The following is a 21019-nucleotide window of genomic DNA, read 5'->3' as shown; positions in this document are numbered from 1 at the left end:
CTTGCTAATATGCGTCATGCCTCAGCATCCAAGTCTCCCTCATTCACAAAGAAAAGAATCTCCATATCCACTTCTTGAGGCACAGTTGCCCCTAATGCATCATCATTCAGCATCTTCTCTAGCCCACAAAAGCCATGTCTAAAGAACTCATCTCTATGCTTTCCTCCAGATTGGTCGCGGTAATTTCGTTTTTTCTGGCACTAACACTCGTGAAAGGTATGAAAATTGAGACTATTCCACGCGCAAAAATTTTGCATCAACGTACATGTATAAACTAATTTGGTATAGTTATCTTTTATCTAGGATTTGAAGGAACAATCGGGGTCAACTATGGCACCGTCGCAAACAACCTGCCCCCACCAGCTCAGGTGGCACATTTCCTTTTAGAGTCCACTGTTATCAACCGCGTAAGGCTTTTTGATGCAAATCCTGAAATTCTAAGAGCTTTTGCCCACACCGGGGTTGCTGTCACAATAAGTGTTCCAAATGACCAAATTCCTGACCTTACAAAGCTAAATTTCGCTCAACAATGGGTAGAAGACTATATCCAACCTCACACACCAGCCACCAATATAGTCCGTATTTTAGTAGGCAACGAGGTAATATCTACAGCAAACAAGTTGTTAATAGTAAGTCTTGTTACAGCCATGGAAACCCTCCAAACAGCCCTTGTTGCAGCTTCATTAGACCGGCGAATCCAAGTTTCGACGCCTCACTCTCTAGGCATTTTATCGAATTCAAGCCCACCATCCACAGGAAAATTTCGACAAGGGTATGACACACATGTAATCAAGCCATTGCTTAGCTTCCTAAGAGATTCCAATTCACCGTTTATGGTAAACCCCTATCCATTTTTTGACTGCTCACCAGATACCCTTGATTATGCCCTGTTCCAGCCAAATGCTGGAGTGTTCGATGAAAACACACAGCTTTTTTACACAAATATGTTGGATGCTCAGTTGGATGCGGTCTTTTCAGCTATGAAACTCCTTGGATTTGATGATCTTGAGATTGTCATAGCTGAAACAGGTTGGCCATCCATGGGGGATGCAACCCAATTTGGTGTTGATGCAAAGAGTGCAGCTGAATATAATGGCAATCTCATGCGGCATGTAACATCCGGTGTGGGAACACCCCTAATGCCAAACCGAACTTTTGAGACCTACATTTTTGCGCTTTTCAATGAAGATCTTAAGCCAGGGCCAACATGTGAGAGGTACTTCGGGCTCTTCCGACCAGATATGACACCAGTCTATGATATTGGGATCCTAAGGCCAACAGTAGCTGCTGCCGCCAATATACAGCATGCTACATGTTTGTTAATCATTACAGTCGGCCTTCTAATAATTAAAAATCATGGTGAAAATTTAATCCTATGAATTGCTACATGATAACTATTTATAATACAGATTAATGGAATTTTTTTATTCTTGTGGTTTGATTTGGCAGGCTAGAGATCATACATTGCTAATACGTAACAACCCAATCCCAGTACCTATGCCCAGACCAATTGCATCAGATGCCAAAGTATAAGGGAAAACAATGGTGGTGTGTTCCCAAGACTAGTGCCTATGAAAGTGGTTTGCAAAGGAATATGAAGTGTACTGCATGTACCATGCATTAACATGAATGCATTCTATAAACCAGCCAGAAGTGATTAAGCTCGTGATTTTGAGCGAACTGGAGTCATCACAATCATTTTTCCAAGTACATGAGATCAAAATACCCTTTCTTAGTTCCCTGTTCTAATCAATTCACCCTTATTTCTTTCTGATCATCTTCATCAGAATTTCCTTTAATCTATCTTTCGTTCTTTTCTTTGTTGCAGGCTGTGAAACGTGCCATTAATACTGACTCTTGATTTGAAAAAACAACCAGGACCTGCAACTAAAAATGATTTCTTATTCGGTTTTGTTTTTATATATTCTTTACAGGCAAAGAAGCATAAGAACTGGGGGGAACCAAGGATGTAATATGATGTCTAGGCCTAGACAGCATGGTTACATTGGCGATGCTATTCATGGCATATTACATTTCAAGATATATAAACTACTTTTCTTGCTGACTTAAAAGATAATATATAAACAATATCATGGGATATGTATGTCATGTGATTCTTTCGTGCATGAATATGTTTTTTCATTTCAATCATTTGTTTCTTTCTTTTCCATCGCATAGAATATGTTCTTGCTTGTGCTTTATTCAAGAATAGAAAGGTTAACCAATTGAGTAGAACGGGGAGAACATAAAGAGTTTGTTGTTTCAAATTTGGAATCCACAAAAAAAGTGGGTTGAAAGTTGAAACTTGACACAGGGAGACATGTATTCTTCATAAATATACTTTTTGCTTTAAAATTTTGTGGCGATTAGTTAGTGTTAACAGGATTAATAAGTTAATTTCTTTTGTCTAAAAAAAATTTCATTCAAACTAAAATGGTCAACATTCAGTACATCGGATAAGTAGACCAATGAAAGAAAACCAACACATTCATTGAAACTATATAATAGTGTTGCTACCTAGAGTTGATGTTTAATGAATAACTCAATTTTTAAATAAAGTGCTTGACTATAGTGGTCACTTTAGCGTGGCATTGTAAAAATCGTGTAAACAAAAACGCAAAGAGCACCAAGGTTTATTTATGCAGTTTGATTTCCCTACATTGTTGAGTGTACCTCAGCGAGTAATTCCACAAATTTTAATCCACAATAACAAATGAATCACATTTTATCACTCCTCAAGTATAAAGATCTCACATTTGTACCTAAATACTAGAACACGTACCTCCAAATCCTTTCCTTGAGAACTTGAACAGTAAATACTTGATGTTTACAGATCAATTTTCACTCTCATACAAAACAATTCCTCAATGAATGAAAAATGCTCCCAATATGCTCTCATACATAACCTAGACAAGCCTTATAGCATATATCAATTACGGTTTGCTAACATAAAGTTTAAATGTATACAAAGAAACTCCTTAAATATAGTAATTACATTACATTTAATCAAAGCATAATCTGATGAAGATATGGCCTTCCATACTCAGCATTGCAACCCCGACCAAATCTACACAAAACAAGGGTTATCTTGATTTATTTGAATTCAATCCAATCTTCACTAACCATGGATTGGTCTCCATAAATAGAGTCTAGTATCTTCAAAAATTGGCACAATAACTAGTACAAAGATTTTTGTAACACCCCTAATCCAGCGGGTCGATAGGTGAACGGTGGTGTTACTAAAAGACTGAAATCATCACACTAATTAAGGCATTTAAAACATAATAGCAATTAGTTTTAAAAGCCCCTTGGCTGATTATGATTTTATGGCACATACCAAAGTAATAATAAGACCATGCCAAATCATACACAATATAAAAGTTTGAATATTTGGCGAAGTGTCATTAATGATCAGTCTTTACAAATATTGTATGTATACAAACCGAATTTACTTTATACAATGTTTAAGAAAAAAGGTTGGGAACAACAAGCTACCCCAATATACTCATGTTATAAAATTAAACAAACAAATGGCTCACAAATGAGTCCGCAATTTGGCTGGGTCCCTGTAATAAACTACAATGCCCTAAAAATACCTAAAAAGGGGATAAAGGAAGCTACGTAAGTTCAAAAAGAACTTAGTGAGTTTCGAAAATAAATAATAACCTTTCAACCATGGTTTCTAGAAATCATAAGAATTTCTAGACATCTCAGGCATAGAAAGTCACATTAAACCATATAAACCTGCTTTAATACATTTTCTTACCCAAGTCCGCCCACATGGTATGTCGGAGGATGTTAAAATGAATATCCATCCTTGGGAGGAATAAACAACTCGGATGCAGATGCAAGTCAAAAAGCAAGTATGACTCCTTGGAGGATACTAACCACATCTAAATACAATTCACAATCTAACACATTATTATGACTAAGTTATGTAATGGCAGATACTATCTGCATCTAAGTACAATTTCCAAATAAGTATAGTTCATTGTTGGATATTGTTACATCCAAGTACAATTTAGTGCAGTATTCTTATAGACATTTATACACTCTTCCTTGTGCTAGCTTTGAATCCTTTCAATGCTCTAAGAAGCTAATATTCCATTTCTACAATATTGCTATGTAGAGCCAGTGTTCCATCTGAACCTCCGCAAATCCTCCTTCTTAATTTGAACACATACGTGTTTCGCTGCAAGGCTGGGGTCTTTCGCCAATCTTGGTTTACATTCACATGCCCTATTGGAGGAAAAATGTATAACATATTATATTCTCCATTTGCTTCTCCATCACAACAACACTTTAACAAATCTCCATTACCCCCTTACTACCTTTCCAGATATTGAACTTGGGCACCAAGGAAGGAGTATCCATTTCAATTAATTATGCAGATTTATTTAAGTTTTTTATTTTCAGTTTTTTATCACAAGAATACTCATGCAAATTCTAAAGATATAACTAACCTTACCTAAAAATATAGCATTAACTTTAAGCTAGTTCGTTATTTATCAAAAACAAAAGTGAAAGGAACTCACCAGAAATTTCTAGGAAAGTTTTATCTACTTAACAAGTTCTTTTCCCTTCTTACTGGGGACCTCTATCACATCCTTAGCTAAATGCAATAAAACATCTCAATTAAATACAAATACAACCGAGACTATTACGAAAAATTAATAATCGACAACATGCAACAATTAATTAGATGAAAATTTCCTTCCTTCCAAAACTTCCAGTAAAAACTTATATATATACGATTTTAACTACTATTTTATTTCCTAATATTTGAACTAGAGGAGGACTTAAGAAGTTACCAGCACTTGACTCGAAAGGCAGTTTCTAAATAGGATAAAATTGCGAGTTCTTCCTTTAAGCAAAGAAGAACACTTCTAATTTTCATCAGAGATAACAAAGAAAAACTTAATTAGGAATATTAAAGTCTTTTCTCTTTTATACCTCTATTTTTAATATAAACTCAACTCTTCCCACTCTAAGCAGAATTCGTAATTAAATTACATGCACATGCGATTCCACCAATCAAGCACAACCATCGAGACTCTCTAAGTGTCATGCATAGTGACATGTTCTTTTCCTAAGGTTTGGCACGTAACTAGTATGTGTCCCACTTACCGCGGGTTAGTAATCAAACAATTAAGTTCGCAACAATTGAACCCGCCATTAACGTGTTTGCAAACGGAAGAGCTCACCAAAATGCAAGAGTTCGCCACACATGGTATGAGAGTCCGCAAGATGGCAGAGCACAACAAAATATTTCTTTAGAGGATTGACATTTAATTTCAATTTTTTTTGCGAGCACCTGACCGCCTCCGAACGTACCAATGTCCAGAGTGTGAATACTACTACAAAATATATGGAATCTGAGGCGGTGTCCGCATGTATACGGGTCAGGTTGTAATATACATTGTTTACAAGGAAACACTTCGTAAGTATTTTGTGGATCGTACCCAAGGGAGGCTAGTACTAAATTAATTCTAACCTAAACGCCAATAAATCTAATTAGTACTTTAAATAAACTATATTACGAATAAACATAAATAAAGGGTTTTTGGTTTTTATAAGTAAAGAAGTAAAAATAACATAAATAAAAGGAGTCTTCGAAAAACTAGATTATAAACTGGATCAAATGTAGACACGGGTGGTTAGCTTGTTTTGGTAGTCATAATCAACTGTCACTTCAGGTTTCTCATCAATCAACTATTCGCTATCCTAGCAGGATATTTTGATCTTCCACTCAAGTGAAGAATCAGCAAGGACTACTTATCTTCTGACCTCACAGTCTAGACTGGCTTGGGGTGAAGGTGTTTACGAATAGAACACACCAATTTTGGGTTAATTCCCACATTAATGACTTTTTTTTGCTTCATTTGAACTGATCTGTTGTAAATACAACAAGAACAATGTTAATTATGACTCCTATTTCAGTCAAATTTGAGAAACAATCTTCTAGTTAAACTCTGTTTATTTGTTTCAATCAAACAACCTTACATAATACATTTATTAGATATTACAACTCATAACACATTTAGAGAATTTTGTGTTTACGTTTTGAGGGTTCTTTGTTTTAGGGTTTTCGGGGTTTAGTTTTTATCTCCATATTTTGTGCTCTTCGTTTCTTTTGCCATTATAGTAAAATTATCTTTGCCCGTGGTTTTTTATCCTCTTTGGAGGAGTTTTTCCACGTTAAATTTGTGTGTTCAATTTCTCAATTTCTTATACTATTTTTACCTATTCCTTGCTTAATCGGGTTGATCTCTAACAAACAACATTCCAAAGTCCAAATTTACAGCGTCCAATAATGTAACATTTTTTACAATTGAAAATTGACGTTTGACATCAAATCTAATGCTCACCACCAAGCTTTAAACATGTCTCCGCGATTTATACCTGCTATCACCAAGGTTGAATTCATCTTATTTCCTTTCTTTTCTGCCATCGAAAATACAACACAACCTACCTTGATGACTTCATAGGATTGTCATGCCTAGGGTTTAGGTTTTTCCTTTCCCAAACAATTGATCCGTTGAGTAACCTTAGAAAATAGTTAACAGATTATACCTACACTTGCTAATCCCCCATAAGAGGATTAATTCATCATGGAATCAATAAACATCATAAACTTGGTATTGAATATATGCATAAATAATAAAACAAGAATAGAGTTTAGAGAATCTTGTTTGTAATTGATATATGAAGTGTTGAAATTCTAAAATGTTTGATTTCGTCTACAAATCAAGTTAATAAAAAAAATTAAGTCAGGCCATATTAAACTGAAAATATGAAGATGAGATGCAATCTTGTCTCCCGGCATAGAAAACAATAATTTAATAGTAAAGGGAAGGGTAGGAAAAAGTAGCCGAAAGCAGCTATCCACATCCATTTCACAATGCAAAAAGTAAACAACTGAATGCAAGGGGCTATCTGCGGTTGCTCTTTGCGGCTTCCCATGATGGCTTTCCTTCTCATCTTTAAGTTAAATTCACCTAAACATCTTCAAGTCAGATTTGCATAAATTTTTCGAACTAACTCACTTTTGAATTTAATGCTTTAGCTATTTTCTAAACTTTTTCTATGAAGTTAATGTGACTTCTTTCTCCCAAATTAAATCTTTTTTCCAGAAGCATTTGTTGTTTCTTGAAAATAGATTCATATCTCGCCTTATCTTCTATGGAATGGAACTTGTTTTGTGGTTCTTCAAGTTGAATAGTGGATTATGTTCTTTTCCGAGACGTGTTGACAGCTTGAGATTTGACATAAGATGACAACAAGTAATAATTACCCAAAATCTAGTCAGAAATAATTTGACATTAACAATTCATGTATAAAATAGATAAGCAAATTAAATCTAGTTAAAATTTTTAGGTGTTTGCGAATCGAGGACTACCATTGGAGCATCTGCGAACTTTAGGTGGTAGGGAATTTAGTGGTTGATAAGTTATAAATGTAACATATTTTAATCTCATTCTTAATCCTTTCAATTCATGTTTTTATACTTAGGAGAGCATTTGGGAGCGGAAGGAGAAAAACAGAGCCAAAATTAGAAAATAGAGCTATTTTCTAGAGCCACTTTGCCTGGGCATTTCCACACGGGCTGGGCACACGCCAGTGTGAGCCACCCGGGCTAGACACACGCCTATGTGCTAGCCTGTGTCGATTTTGCATGCTACTTCCCAAATATGTGGAAAAACCCAATTTTTAGGCTTTCTGAGCATTGTAAAGTCTATAAATACCAATTAGAAGAATACATAAAGGGTTAATAAGAGAAGATCGAAGAAAACACTCAAAGAACACCATCAAAATCAACTCAAAAGAGGATCTCCATCAAGATCGAAGATCTCCTTTTAATTTCTTTCGAAGTTTTATTGAGCTTCTTTATGTCTTGTGGTTATTCTGACTTTGAGATGTTTCTATTTAGGAGTATGAACTAATTCCCTAGATACCTAGGGAGGATGAAACCTATGATGAACCCTTTTATTTAATTTCTATTTTTACGCGATAAATACTTGATTCTTGCTCTCAATTATGTATGCTTATTTCTTGTTTTAATAATTCTCGGATATTAATTCACGTTTAATATGTATGTGTTATTTCTTGTTTTAATATTTCTAGGATATTAATTCATGTTTAATGTGCTTAATTCAGTGGAGCAAAAGTCACTGTTTAAGAGTAGATCTAGCATAATTGTGTGGAGTTGCATGCAATCTTAGAAATAGAATGACTTAAATCTACCGAATTAGAGTCAAATCTAATAGGGGAATCCATAGATCCAGTTAATGCGACAATAGGGGTTTTGATTAGAAAGATATTTCAATTAATCAACTTAGAGTCAGCTATTTTTACTCTCGAAAGAGATATTAACATATTTTAGGGATTTCTATGGATCAAGACACAATAAAGCGTTTAATTCAAATTCATAATAAAAGGTGAAGTCTAGGTGGATTCTTTCCTAGGTACTGTCTATCTCTTTGGTTAATATTCGATTATTTCTTTGATTCTTTCTCTGTTGCATTCTTAGTTAAATTAGTTTAGTAAATTTAGATTAAAACACATCACTCCCAATTGTCAGCTAAATAATAGAAAATCGATAATTACTGATACTTTTAGTCCTTGCGGATACAAAATTATCTACTCACCAAAGCTATAATATTGTTCGATAGGTGCGCTTGCCTTTGTCGTATTTATAGTTAGTTCAGTGACCATTAAAATTTTGGCGCTGTTGTGGGGGACTAAAATATTAGGAACAATTTATTTTTATTATAATTTTTGTTTTTAGTTTAATTTTTACTTTCTAATTTTTCTTCTATTTGCTTCTAGCAGGTTTCTTTAGTTTATGACTAGAAGAAACCTGTCGAGACCAATACTATTTGATAGTGAAATTGAAAGTACAGCTCGTAGAAACCGTAGAGAAGCAAGGCAGAGTCGAGAAAATTTAGTTGACGAATAAGAGGACATTGTTATTACTGAGGAGATGGGTGATAAGCAGAATAATCAACTACCTCTTGTAGTTGTTACAGATCTAGATCCTGTTCCTCGTACTATGTATGATTATCCAAGCCCACTCTAACTGGGGCTGAATCGAGTATTGTGAGACCCACCATTGCTACAAATAATTTTGAACTGAAGCCAAACACAATTCAGATGATACAATAGTTTTTTCAGTTCGATGGTTTGCAAGACGAATATCCAAATACCCATTTAGCCAATTTTTTGGAAATCTACAAGACTTTCAAGATTAACGGTGTCATTGATGATGCCATTCGCTTACGGTTATTTCCTTTCTTGTTGAGGAAAAAAACTAAACAATGGTTGAACTCTTTACCAAAAGGTTTTATCACTATATGGGCTCAAATGACCGAGAATTTCCTTCTAAAGTACTTCCCACTGGCTAAGACAACCAAGTTGAGGAATGATATCTCTTTCTTTGTCCAGATTGATTTAGAGACTCTATATGATGCATGGGAGAGGTACAAGGATTTATTGAGAATGTGCCCCCACCATGGGTTACACTTACGGTTACGGGTTCAAACCTTTTACAATGGTTTGAATCCCTCAACAAGGCAGTTAATTGATGCAGCAGCTGGTGGTACACTTAACAATAAAACACCCGAAGCGGCTTATGAATTTATTGCGGAGATGTCACTAAATAATTATCAGTGGCAAGTCATTAGGACGAAGCTGATGAAAGCAGCCGGTGTTTTCAACTTAGATGTAGTCACCATGTTATCAAACCAGGTAGAACTTTTATATAAACAAATTGATGGTTTATATGTTTCTACCTAGGTACATCCAGTGATGCAACACGATACAAATGGAGGAGGAATGAATAATCCAAAACGTTACCCTTCTTTCCTAGCACAGAGAACAAACAAATCAATTATATGGGTAATAATTCTAGGTCACAAAATAACTCTTATATTAATTACTATAATACAGGTAGGAGGAACCATCCCAATTTCTCTTGGGGTGGTCAAGGAAATCAAAGAGCACAACCCCTTCTGGGTTTCCAACAACAACCTTACTAGTAAGAGAAAAAGCTGGATCTTGAGGAGATGTTGACAAAGTTTATCTTGGTGTTAGAAACCCGCTTTCAAAACACTGAAGCTGCACTTAAAAATCAACAAGCGCCAATTCAAGGGCTCGAGAACCAAATAGGTTAGCTTGCTAAGTTATTTTCAGAAAGACCACAAGCTAGTTTGCCTAGCAACACCAAAACTAATCCAAGGGAGCAGCTTCATGCAATTACTATGCCAGATGAAGAAGGGTTAGTTGAATCTAAATCAGAACAAGGTAAGAAATTACGGTAAATAATGATAAGGTTGAGGTAAGCCAGAAAGAGCAAAAGGAGATTGCCAAATAATATAAACCTCGAGTGCCATATCCTAATGCGACGAAGAGAGACCACATGAACGGACAATTTGTTAAATTTCCCAAACTCTTAAAGAAATTACATATTAACTTACCGTTTGTTAAAGCTCTTTCGCAGATGCCCAATTATGTCAAATTTTTAAAGGAGCTTTTGGCAATCAAAAGGAAGTTAGATGATTCATCGACTATGGAGCTAAATGTAGTTTGCTCAGCCATATTGCAAAATAAACTACCCAGCAAACTGAAAGATCTAGGGAGTTTTACTATTCCTTGTTTAATTGGTAGTTTGAATATTGATAATTCTTTGGCTGACTTAGGGGCTAGTATTAATGTCATACCCTATAAAATGTTTAAGGTATTAGGTCTTGGGAAACCCACACAAACTAGGATCAATATTCAATTAGCGGATAGAACAATTAGATATCCTTAATCTTAGGTCGCCCGTTTTTAGCAACTGCTAGAACTATAACAGATGTTGGTACAGGTGAATTAGTACTTCGTGTAGGTGATGAGTCGATTACTCTTCAAGATCGTGATTCTGTTAGAACATCTAATAATCGAGATGATTTTAAATCTTCTATTAATGTTAGTGACCATGTGGTTCAACCTTCTTTGCAGGAAACCCCTTGAAAAAATATAATGGAGCCATGTTCCAGTTAATATGATAGAAACAGAACGATTCACGATGAACAAATGTTACAAATCAATGAGCTAGATGAATGATAGACATATGTCAAGAAACCAAAAAAGCACGATGAAAAGCCAGAGCGACGCCATGATAAGCATATGAGTGTGATGAACCAATTTAAGGTTGGGAATAAGGTACTACTGGACAAAACAAATCCATGAATTGCCCATTCAGAGATTGATGCAAACGGATCAAACCCATTTACAGTACTGAACATCTTCCCATATGGTACAGTTGAGATAACTCATTCTGAATTTGACACATTTAAGGTAAATAGTACTCGACTCAAACCTTATTTTGATAATAGAATTGATAATTAGAAACAAGAGCCTCGGCTCCGCGAACCACTGTGACCGTGTGAATACAAGGTAAGTCGAGCTTAGACTCTAAATAAGCGCTTCTCGAGAGGCAACCTGAGTGTTAACACTATGCTAATTCTTTTAATTTTATTTCATGTTATTTTAAAATCTTAAATATTTAAAAAAATCTTTTTGACCCACACGGCCTGGACACATGGGTCGTGTGCATAAGGGAGCAATCGATAGTGAGATACACAGCCTGACGACATAGCCATATGATCCATACGGCTTGGACACACGGGCGTGTCCTTGGCCTTGTAGATCTTGGGACTTAATTTTTCAAAAATTTGAAGGTTACACGGCCAAAAATAGTCAACACGACAGTGCGACATGGGCGTGCCCTAGGCCGTGTGAGTCCTGGAGTTAATTTTTTCAATTTTATTTCAGGTCAGAGAGTTACATGGGTAAGAGACACGGCTGTGTGCGAGACACGGTCGAGCTACATGGGTGTAGGAGAAGCAAAGGAAAACACACACAGCCTGGCACACGGCTGTGTGTGCTACACGGCCTGGACACATAAGCGTGTCTAAGGTTGTGTGAAGACTGGGTTGATATTTTTAATTGTACACAGCCTGAAGAAGGTCCACACAGGTGTGTGACACGGCCGTGTGGCCCAACACGGGCCTTCACATGACAATGTCACTCTCTTTTAACCCCCCAAACCTTAAAACTTTGTTTCACTTTGTCTTCTTCTTTTCTTTTCACCCTAGTCGTTCCTCCCCCTTCCCTCACCTTTTTCGGCGACTGTCCAGATAGCCCCATCACCACTAACGTCCCAAGCCTAGCCACTACTCCATCCCCCCACTCCCTCAGTCCTTTCCTTCACTCGTTCCACCTCGACACCCTTTTCTTCTTTTCCCTTCCCTTTCTCCCCATTACCGCCCCTAGCCACAACTTCTTCCCTCACCTCGTCAACCCCCACATCTTGCACCACAACACCCATCGACCACCCCCTCGTAGCACAACCCACCTCTTTTTCCCCTTTGCCAGTCACCATTGTCCCGACCTCCTCGCTGTTCGTTCTTCCCCCGTCGATCACCCTCACGTCCACCACCGTACCACTATCGGTCTTTCCCTTTTTTTCTTATTATTTTTATTAGTTTATTATTATTATTTTATTTCATTATTTTAATTTATTTATTCATATGTTTATTTATTTTATTCTTTTGCTTTTATTTTTTATTTTATTTATGATATTTAGTTATTGTATTGTATTTTATTCTTTGGTCTTATTTTACATTTGGTTTTCTTGTTTCTATGACTATTACTTTTATTTTTAGTTAATCTGTTTAAAGTAATTTTTATTTTAATTATCTTTACACTATCCTTTCTTGTTATGAAATTTATTAGTTTCGTTTGATTCTTCCAATCATTTTATTATTTTTCGTACTATTTATTCGTGATTGTTTAATATTACATCCTGTTTCTTTTGGTATTCTTTTAGGATTATTATATTTTCTTCGTTGTCGATTTATTTTCTTTCATCTAATTATCGATTTTAACTTCGATTATTGCATGAATTATTGGTTTGCCCCTACTATATGATTCGTCCACTTACTTCTTGTGATGTTGATATTTGGTTATTTCGTTGCAGATTTCAATATGACGAACATTAGAAGCAAATCTAAGGTCACCATTCGTGTTTCGAAAAAACAAAAGATTCTGGACGCAACCTCCTCATCGGGCCCTTCTGCCGAGGCCCTCCATCCATACCTCAACTTTTCACCGGGTCCTTAGGAGGACTTATGTCAGCTTCTCCGACTGCAGCCACTCAGCTTAGGGCAATGTATTGATTGGGCCACTTTGGAGCACGACGAGTTAGCTGATCATGTTCACGCCATCGTTGCTACAGCCCTATGGACCAATTTTTCTCTATCGTGGAGCCCACATAGATGGTGCTAAATTTGGAGTTATGTTCTATATTTATCTTTCAACAGGTGATGATGACCCATAACGAGCCGGGCACCATCACTTTCAGACTCAGTGCCATGGCGTGACGTATGAGTGTCCTAGAGTTCGGAGCAGCATTGGGCCTCTACACTATAGAGCTCATGAGTGCGGAGAGCTTTCTCTGCTTACACTGGCACATCCACTACTGACCATCTCTTTGTTGGGTAGACCTCACGGCGAGTACGAGACCTTATGATGCAAGTCACTTGAAGGTAACTTCCTTTCTCTGGCCTTATGGTATATTCATGCCCTATTGGCTCACATATTGAGTGGTAGAAGAGAGAGCACTGGAGTCGTCGGTACCACCGATGCATATTTTTTATGGAGCATGGCCACATGACATATTTTTGATTTAGCCTATTTCATCGCTCTCGCTTTTTGCCATTAGACAAAATGTGACAGGAAGGGTCCTATCTGTTTAGGCCCTTATGTGACTTGACTCGCTCGACACTTCAGTCTCCTCGACACACCGAAGTAGTCCTCCTCAGTTACACTAATAGGCCAGATGTCCCTGCAAGGATTATCGAGCATGACCCATATGAGGATGATCGAGCGACTTCGTGCAGTGGATCTTCCTCAATGCCGACTATCTCATTTTGACCATCAGAATGAGCCCGAAGAGTTCGCTGGTGATGTCGCCTTCCATCACGAGGATCCACCTCGTCCTCTACCTTCGAGTCACTGTCTTACTTCTTCTGCTGCTACCTTAGAGGACCTCTCTGAGCGATTCACTTGTTTTAAGCAGCATTGCTTTTAGAGGTTTGACAGTATTGACGCAACTTTACAGTAGATTTGCCAAGATCTCCAATCTCCTCTTCAGCGCGGACGACTCACGACACCGACGCCTCTAACATTGAGGACCACTGAGTATATTTGTTTTCATTTTAGTTTTATTTTTATTTTTACTTTATTTTCATTTTATGCTTATGTTTATTTTTATTTTTAGTTCTCTTTCTTGTTATTTTCTTATATTTATTTCATTTCTTATCTTTTGAACTATATTTTAATTTTAATTTTTATGGTTGTTTTTAATCGAGTTAGTAACCTTTTAATCTTATTCACTATTTGTGTTTATTTTCTTATTAGTTTGCTCGAAATCATGCACTACATTTAGATTTGCCTACAATTTCACTTTTCACAATTTTGTCAATTTCATCCAATATTCAGGGCACTTTTAGTTTTCTCCCTCTCTTATGATATTGTGCTTATACTGTGATTATATCTGTTTGTTCATTGAGGACAATGTACATCTTAAGTGTGGGGATGTTGTTTATATAATTATTAGAAAATCCGTCAATTATGTCTTGCATTTAAGTAATTTTCTCATACTTCTATTAGAATGAATTTTTGTCAATTTGGAATTTTTGTTGATGTGTTTGAGATTAATTTGTAGATATTTGTGTATTTGTTGATTTAAACTTGAAGATTTGAGAGAATCAAGCATGATAAGTTATATTTTAGAAATTAAAATTTTTAGGTTGTTTCCCTAAATTGAAGTATTACCTTAAAGTTTGAGATTGGCAAGTTTGACATCAAAAACCATAATTTTTTGTGAGATTTTGGGCCTTTAGAGCATATATTTTTCTTTCTCATTTTATTATTGGTTTTTAGTGGGTCAACCTATTTTGTTATTCTAGAACTTGCTTTGATTATACATGTTGAGACCACACCTTTGATTTGATATATTGAGATGATAAAGGCACCTAGGTTTTAACCCACTTATCCCATAAAAAGCCTACCTTCGTAATTAACCCTTAGTGAACCCCGTTGAGCCTGACACATCATTTCTTGATTTACCCATTAATGTTAACCTATAACTCAATTTTTTGTTGAGACTTTTTCCCATTTTATTGACTCCTTTTTTATTGAGGTTTGATTTGGTTAGTTGCTTAACTATGCTCTTCTATTTAATTTGCTTAATTATTTTTGATTGTTCTAGATAAATAAAAAAAATAAGAGAAAAAATAAATATTGATTATTACTTAGTTCTATGTTGATTGAGCTTGAACAGTTAAATTCATATTTTGAGAAAAAAGCTTGTTTTTATTCTTGAATACTTCTTCATTTATGTTTGTTTTTAATTCAGCATTTTTTTAATTTTTACTACTTTGGTAATTTATCAATTCAATCTCGATTATAACAAACTTTTTTGGCCTTTATCCGCACCCTTAACCTAAGCCCCATTACAACCTCTTAAAGACCTTTTGATTTGTGTATCATCTCATTTTATAGTGGTGAAGATTTGATCTTCATGTAAGCCTATCGTAATGACCTTTCTTGTTTGACTATTGAGTGCTTATTTGTAAACCTTAAACACTTTGAGTGATTTGAGTGAATCATTAGTGAGGATGTCGATTCTTGTCAATTTTGAATTCAATGTAATTACTTAGATAAGGGGAGACACCTATATTTTCGTGTTTAAAAATGCTAGCTTGGATTGTTTGAAACTTTAGTGATATTTTAGTTGAATTGCCAATGCATGATTATTTGTGAATTATTTTGAGACATTATTGATGGGAATTACAAGTTGAGAATTATTAATTTTAATGTGAGTTAAGGATTTTGCTTGAGGACAAGCGAACGCTTAAGTTAGTGGTTGATAAGCTATAAAAGTAACATATTTTAATCTCATTCTTAATGTGTTTTTGGATTATTAATTATGAAAATTAGTGAATTTGATGATCCTAATCCTTTAAATTCATGTTTATATACTTAGGAGAGCATTTGGGAGTGAAAGGAGCGAAAAATAAGTCAAAATCAGACAAATAGAGTTGTTTTGAGGAGCCACGCGGCCTGGACATTTCCACACGGCTGGGCACATGCCCGTATGAGCCACACGGGCTGGACACACGCCCATGTGCCAGCCCATTTTGATTTCATATCATACTTCCCAAATATGCGGAAAAACACAATTTTTAGGCTTTTTGAGCATTCTAAAGTCTATAAATACCAATTAGAGGAAGACATAAGGGGGAAATCAGAGAGGATCGGAGAAAACACTCGAAGAACACCATCGGAATAAACTCAGAAGCGGATCACCATCAAGATCGAAGATCTCCTTTTAATTTATTTTGAAGTTTTATTGAGTTTCTTTATGTCTTGTGGTTATTCTAACTTTGATATGTTTCTATTCAGGATTATGAGCTAATTCCCTAGATACCTAGGGAGGATGAAACCTATGATGAATCATTTTATTAATTTATATTTTTACGCGATAAATACTTGATTCTTATTCTCAATTATGTATACTTATTTCTTGTTTTAATATTTTTGAGATATTAATTCATGTTTAATGTGCTCAATTTAGTGGAGCAAAAGTCCCTGTTGAAGAGTAGATCTAGCATAATTGTGTGGAGTTGCATGTAATCCTAGAAATAGGACGACATAAATCTACCAGATTAGAGTCAAATCTAATAGGAGAATCCATAAATTGAGTTAATGAGACGATATGAGTTTTAATTAGAAAGAGATTTCAATTAATCAACCTAGAGTCAATTGTTTTTACTTTCGAAAGAGATATTAACATAATTTAGGGATTTTTACAGATCAAGACACAAGTGAATAAATCGTTTAATTCAAATTTATAATAAAAGGTGAAGTCTAGGTGGAATCTTGCCTGGGTATTGTCTATGTCTTTGGTTAATATTCGATTATTTCTTTGATTCTTTATCTGTTGCGTTCTTAGTTAAATTAGTTTAATAAATTTAGATTAAAACACATTGATACGAGTCTCAAAGGCCCAATTCAAGCTCAAGGACGTGATGGGCTCAAATTACCATAAGGCCCAATAACGAGGTCAAAGGCCAGGCAAATGCGTATGAAACTAAATGGAATCATTCGAGACTTCATTAGCAAGGCCTTAGAAGCGTATACAAAGGAAAAAGAAAATCCAGATTCACTTTCTTGTTTTCAAGAAAATCAAGAAACCGAATCTTGATCCAATTTTGCTGTTTTGAGCGATTTCAAGAATCAAGAAAATCAAGATTTCAAATCTTGGAAATCTTGGTCCAAGAAACCGAATCTTGAAGCTAAGGCGCATTGTATCTCAGTTACGAGCATCAACGAACCAATTTCAGGAGAGAACAGATTGCAAGCCCAAGTTCTTGAAGACACGACCCAATAAGATGTTCCAAGCCCAATCAAGAAGTTCAAACTAGACTTAGTTGAAAATCAGGCCAAATTGTCAACGTGACCCAATTTGTTAAGTTTTAATTTTTTAAATACTTAGTTTAAGTTTTAGACTTTATGAATTCTCTCTTGAGTTTTCTTTAGAAGTAGTTTTAAAAATCTTTTTGATTGTGGGAGCCATCTTCAACCTTCTTCTTGCCGTGTTTTTACATTGGAGGGAAGATTAGAGCCGTTTGAAGGGAGTTGTGAAATCTTTCTTGATTTCAAGGCTTCTTAGGACTTTATCCATCTTTTTTGCTATTTTTTTAATTATTTTTGTTAGTGTCGAATTGTTGATTAACTTGGTTTAATTGTTCTTGTTGCATTTCCAGCCATTCCAAGCTTCAAGGATCTATTTTGCAACATTCTTTGCATCAAGAAACGTTCTTTATTCATCCTTTCTTGCCACCCAAGTATCATTCTATTTCAATTTGGTTTTCTTGGTCTTTTAAGTTTAATTTTCTATTTTCTGTTTTCGTTTTAGATCCAAGTATCGATAGTTTTCGTAAGACTTTTCCCGTGACTTTTCAACTCGATCTTGGTCCCCGTGTGACCCTCTATCATTTGGTATCAGATTTTGTGTGTTTTGGGTGTTCTTGGTTGATTTCTAAACTGATCTCCTTTTAAAAACAACATATAGCAGTTTTTACCCAAAAAAGATTTTGAAAAATAAATTCATTTGAGTGGGTAAACATTGTCCGATTGGTCTGAAATTTTATATGCATATTTGTGGCACTGTGATAAAATATTAAAAAATATTTCCCACAAAAAAATCAGTAGAAAAAGTTAAAAAATTGAAAAATACGAAATCAAATAAAAATTAAAAACAATATTCAATGGGTTGAGTTTAGTGCCAAACCTTTCCAGATCAAAAATAAAATATTTAAGGACATTCCAGTTTAAATTTCGTGATTTTTGGAGATCGGGAACACCTCGAACGAAGTTGTCAAGTTACTCCACAGTTTTATCGGGTTTTCGGGTATCAGCAATTTTTATTGATTCTTAGCTGTAGGATTTCATTTGTTTTGCATTTATTCTTCCTTTACACTATCTAACACCTTCTTGTTTCTTGTGTTAGTAGGATTTAAAAGTGTGCACAATTCTTCCTCGGTGCAACACAAATTAATTGGTGTCTCGTCACTTTTTGGATTCCTAGTGCAATTAGGATTCTTTGGTAGTTACGGTTCATACACTTTCTAATTGATTGATATAGACTCTACTAAAGAACTCACAAGACTGAATTCTACCTCCTTGAGAATTTGATTTTTCTTTTTGAGTGATTAATGGTGAGGTTTGTTAGTTTTTTTTTTTGGAGTGTTGAGTGTTTGTTTTTCAGGAATTCCAAAAGGAAAAAAATAAGATGCATAGACTGGGTCAAGTTGATGATGAGAATAATGACCATAATGTGGTCCATGATAAATTTATAGAGTTCCAACAATAGTTAGACGAACAAACTGCTGCACTCAAAGAAACAAATGCCATACTTCAAACATTGAGTGCTACTATCAATGAGATGCGATTGGACCAAGTGGAGAAAAGAGCCCAACGAGGACAACTTAATTCAAGTGAAAGGGAAAAATTGAGAGTGCCAAGAAGACAAACATCCAACGAATATTTGAGAAGAGATTGATATCATGATTCCTATTCAATGAGAAATCCAAGACGATACAAAGCAAGTTTCGAGTGTGAAATTTTCCAAGGTGACGAACAAGAAATCACAAGTAATCCTTCGTATGCCCCAAGGAACTCGTCCATTGAGAATCAATTTCAAAAAGGTGATCATTGTTCGTATGCAAGTCATTTCGTACATACCCAACGAGAGTCTTTTCGTTCTAATTCATTTGTAACATCTCTATCTTGTAATGAAAGGAAGACAGAAAAACAAATCAAAAAAGAAAAAGAGAATGAAAAAGAGAAAAAAGAGATTGAGAGTGAAAATGAATGTGAAACAGACAAGAAAATTGAAAAAGAAATTGAAGAAAGAAGAGAAAATGAGTTAGAAAAAGAAACAAAAGAAAAAGACGAGGAACGGGTAGTGAGGAATGTTTCCACTAACCAAGATATGAATTTTTGTTGTGTTGCTACTTTTCAGGTTCCCGAAAGACCGAAAGATAACTTTCAACTTCAATACCTTCCCGATGAAAGACGCTTTCGTACGATCAACATAGACAGGGTTGAATATGAAATCACACTACATGAGCCCGAAGGTAAGCGAGGTAAGGAAATTTATCAACCAAGTCCCGTACAGATTTGAAAATTGTTGATAAAACTTTTGGTGACTTAGTTCTGAAAAGATCCCCTCATTTTGATCCGATTAATTATTATTCTTTGATTGTGGTTGATAAAGTCATTACGAAAGGAAGCGTGAGTTGTTATTCTCTTGATTTGCCTTGTGTAAAATCCACGAATTTGTGCAAATCTATTTTGGAGAATAAATTTTTTTTAATGTATGTTGGTATGTATGCGAAAATCTTCATGTTTAACTTGATTGGTTTAACGAAACCTTTGTTACACTTTGGCATGGCTAATCAAAATCAAGTTTTTAAACCTGGAATCTGTTTTAGTATATTTTGTTAGAAAATCAAGCATCATCTATTGTGTGCAAATACTTTCTATTGTTTTGATACTTGGTTTTTGAAAAAGGTAACGAAATTTTCCAAATTTTTTTTCAATTTATATTCGTGCCTTAAACAGTTTCTGTGGTTGTACATGAAGTTTGAGTTCCATTTGACAAAGGTTAACTCAACAACGGAGCTTCGACTACACTATGCCCCCGATGAGCGAAGGTTTGTGTTAAATGGAAAAGGTAAAATCGACCCTTATTCTTCTGCTTATAAAGGTAAGATGCTTGAAACTTTTGAAACACTTTTGTACTCCTCGGATAGTGACAAAGATCGTGTTGATGATTTAATTCTTGTAAAACACTTAGATCAAAACATGCTTGACTGTCCTATTTTATTTATTGATGATCTATCTATTTTCATGGTTGATAAAAAGATTATTGTTTTTGATAATTTTTATGATGCATGTGTGAGTGAATCTATAGTCCGTCGATTAATGCATGGTATGATTGTGCAACTCTGTGAACTGTGTGAACCTTTTCAAATACCTACTTGTGACGATTACTTTTACCATTTGATTTATTACTCACAATTTATTCATGGTTTGTGGAAACAATTTAAGATGATTGAATGCCTTAAAACATGTCCATCTTTGTTTCAAATATTTGACGAGGCATTAGCAAGTAAATTAGCTTGTTTGCATGGTAATCTAAATATGTCCATTCACATGCGTTATACTTGTTTTGTTATGCTTATGATTGGACATCAAGTTTGTTTGCGTTACTATTTACTAACTCATGGCTATTATTTTCAGTGGACTCAATTGCCATTAGTCCCGTTCAATCGAGGAAAGTCGAGTAAGAGGAGCTATGTTTGAGTGAACCAACGCATCGGCTTGAGAACAAGTCGCTTCG

At 35.3% G+C, this 21019-nt stretch overlaps 1 protein-coding gene and 1 non-coding gene across 3 annotated transcripts; one reads left to right on the top strand and one right to left on the bottom strand.

Annotated features, from left to right (window-relative positions):
* Positions 1 to 68: 68 nt before the first annotated feature.
* LOC105791084 (glucan endo-1,3-beta-glucosidase) lies at positions 69 to 2163 on the top strand. 2 transcript variants are annotated; one of them, XR_001132763.2, is made up of 4 exons: positions 69 to 216; positions 304 to 1359; positions 1450 to 1707; positions 1829 to 2163. XR_001132763.2 is itself a non-coding variant. In XM_012618981.2 (3 exons), exons 1-3 carry the CDS (start codon positions 135 to 137, stop codon positions 1452 to 1454), a joined length of 1143 nt encoding a protein of 380 aa, XP_012474435.1. In that variant the 5' UTR covers positions 69 to 134; the 3' UTR covers positions 1455 to 2163. The 2 variants fall into 2 exon arrangements, 1 of the variants encoding a protein (XP_012474435.1); XM_012618981.2 differs by having other exon boundaries at positions 1450 to 2163.
* A 7248-nt stretch (positions 2164 to 9411) lies between these two features.
* On the bottom strand, positions 9412 to 9518 carry LOC128032342 (small nucleolar RNA R71). The gene has a single exon (XR_008188469.1). It is a non-coding gene; the product is annotated as a small nucleolar RNA R71 (small nucleolar RNA).
* Between the last annotated feature and the right edge of the window lie 11501 nt (positions 9519 to 21019).

The sequence above is a fragment of the Gossypium raimondii genome, chromosome 8 (assembly GCF_025698545.1).
Source record: "Gossypium raimondii isolate GPD5lz chromosome 8, ASM2569854v1, whole genome shotgun sequence".
In the NCBI taxonomy this organism is placed as follows: Eukaryota; Viridiplantae; Streptophyta; class Magnoliopsida; order Malvales; family Malvaceae; genus Gossypium; species Gossypium raimondii.
This window is presented reverse-complemented; position numbering and strand designations above follow the sequence as displayed.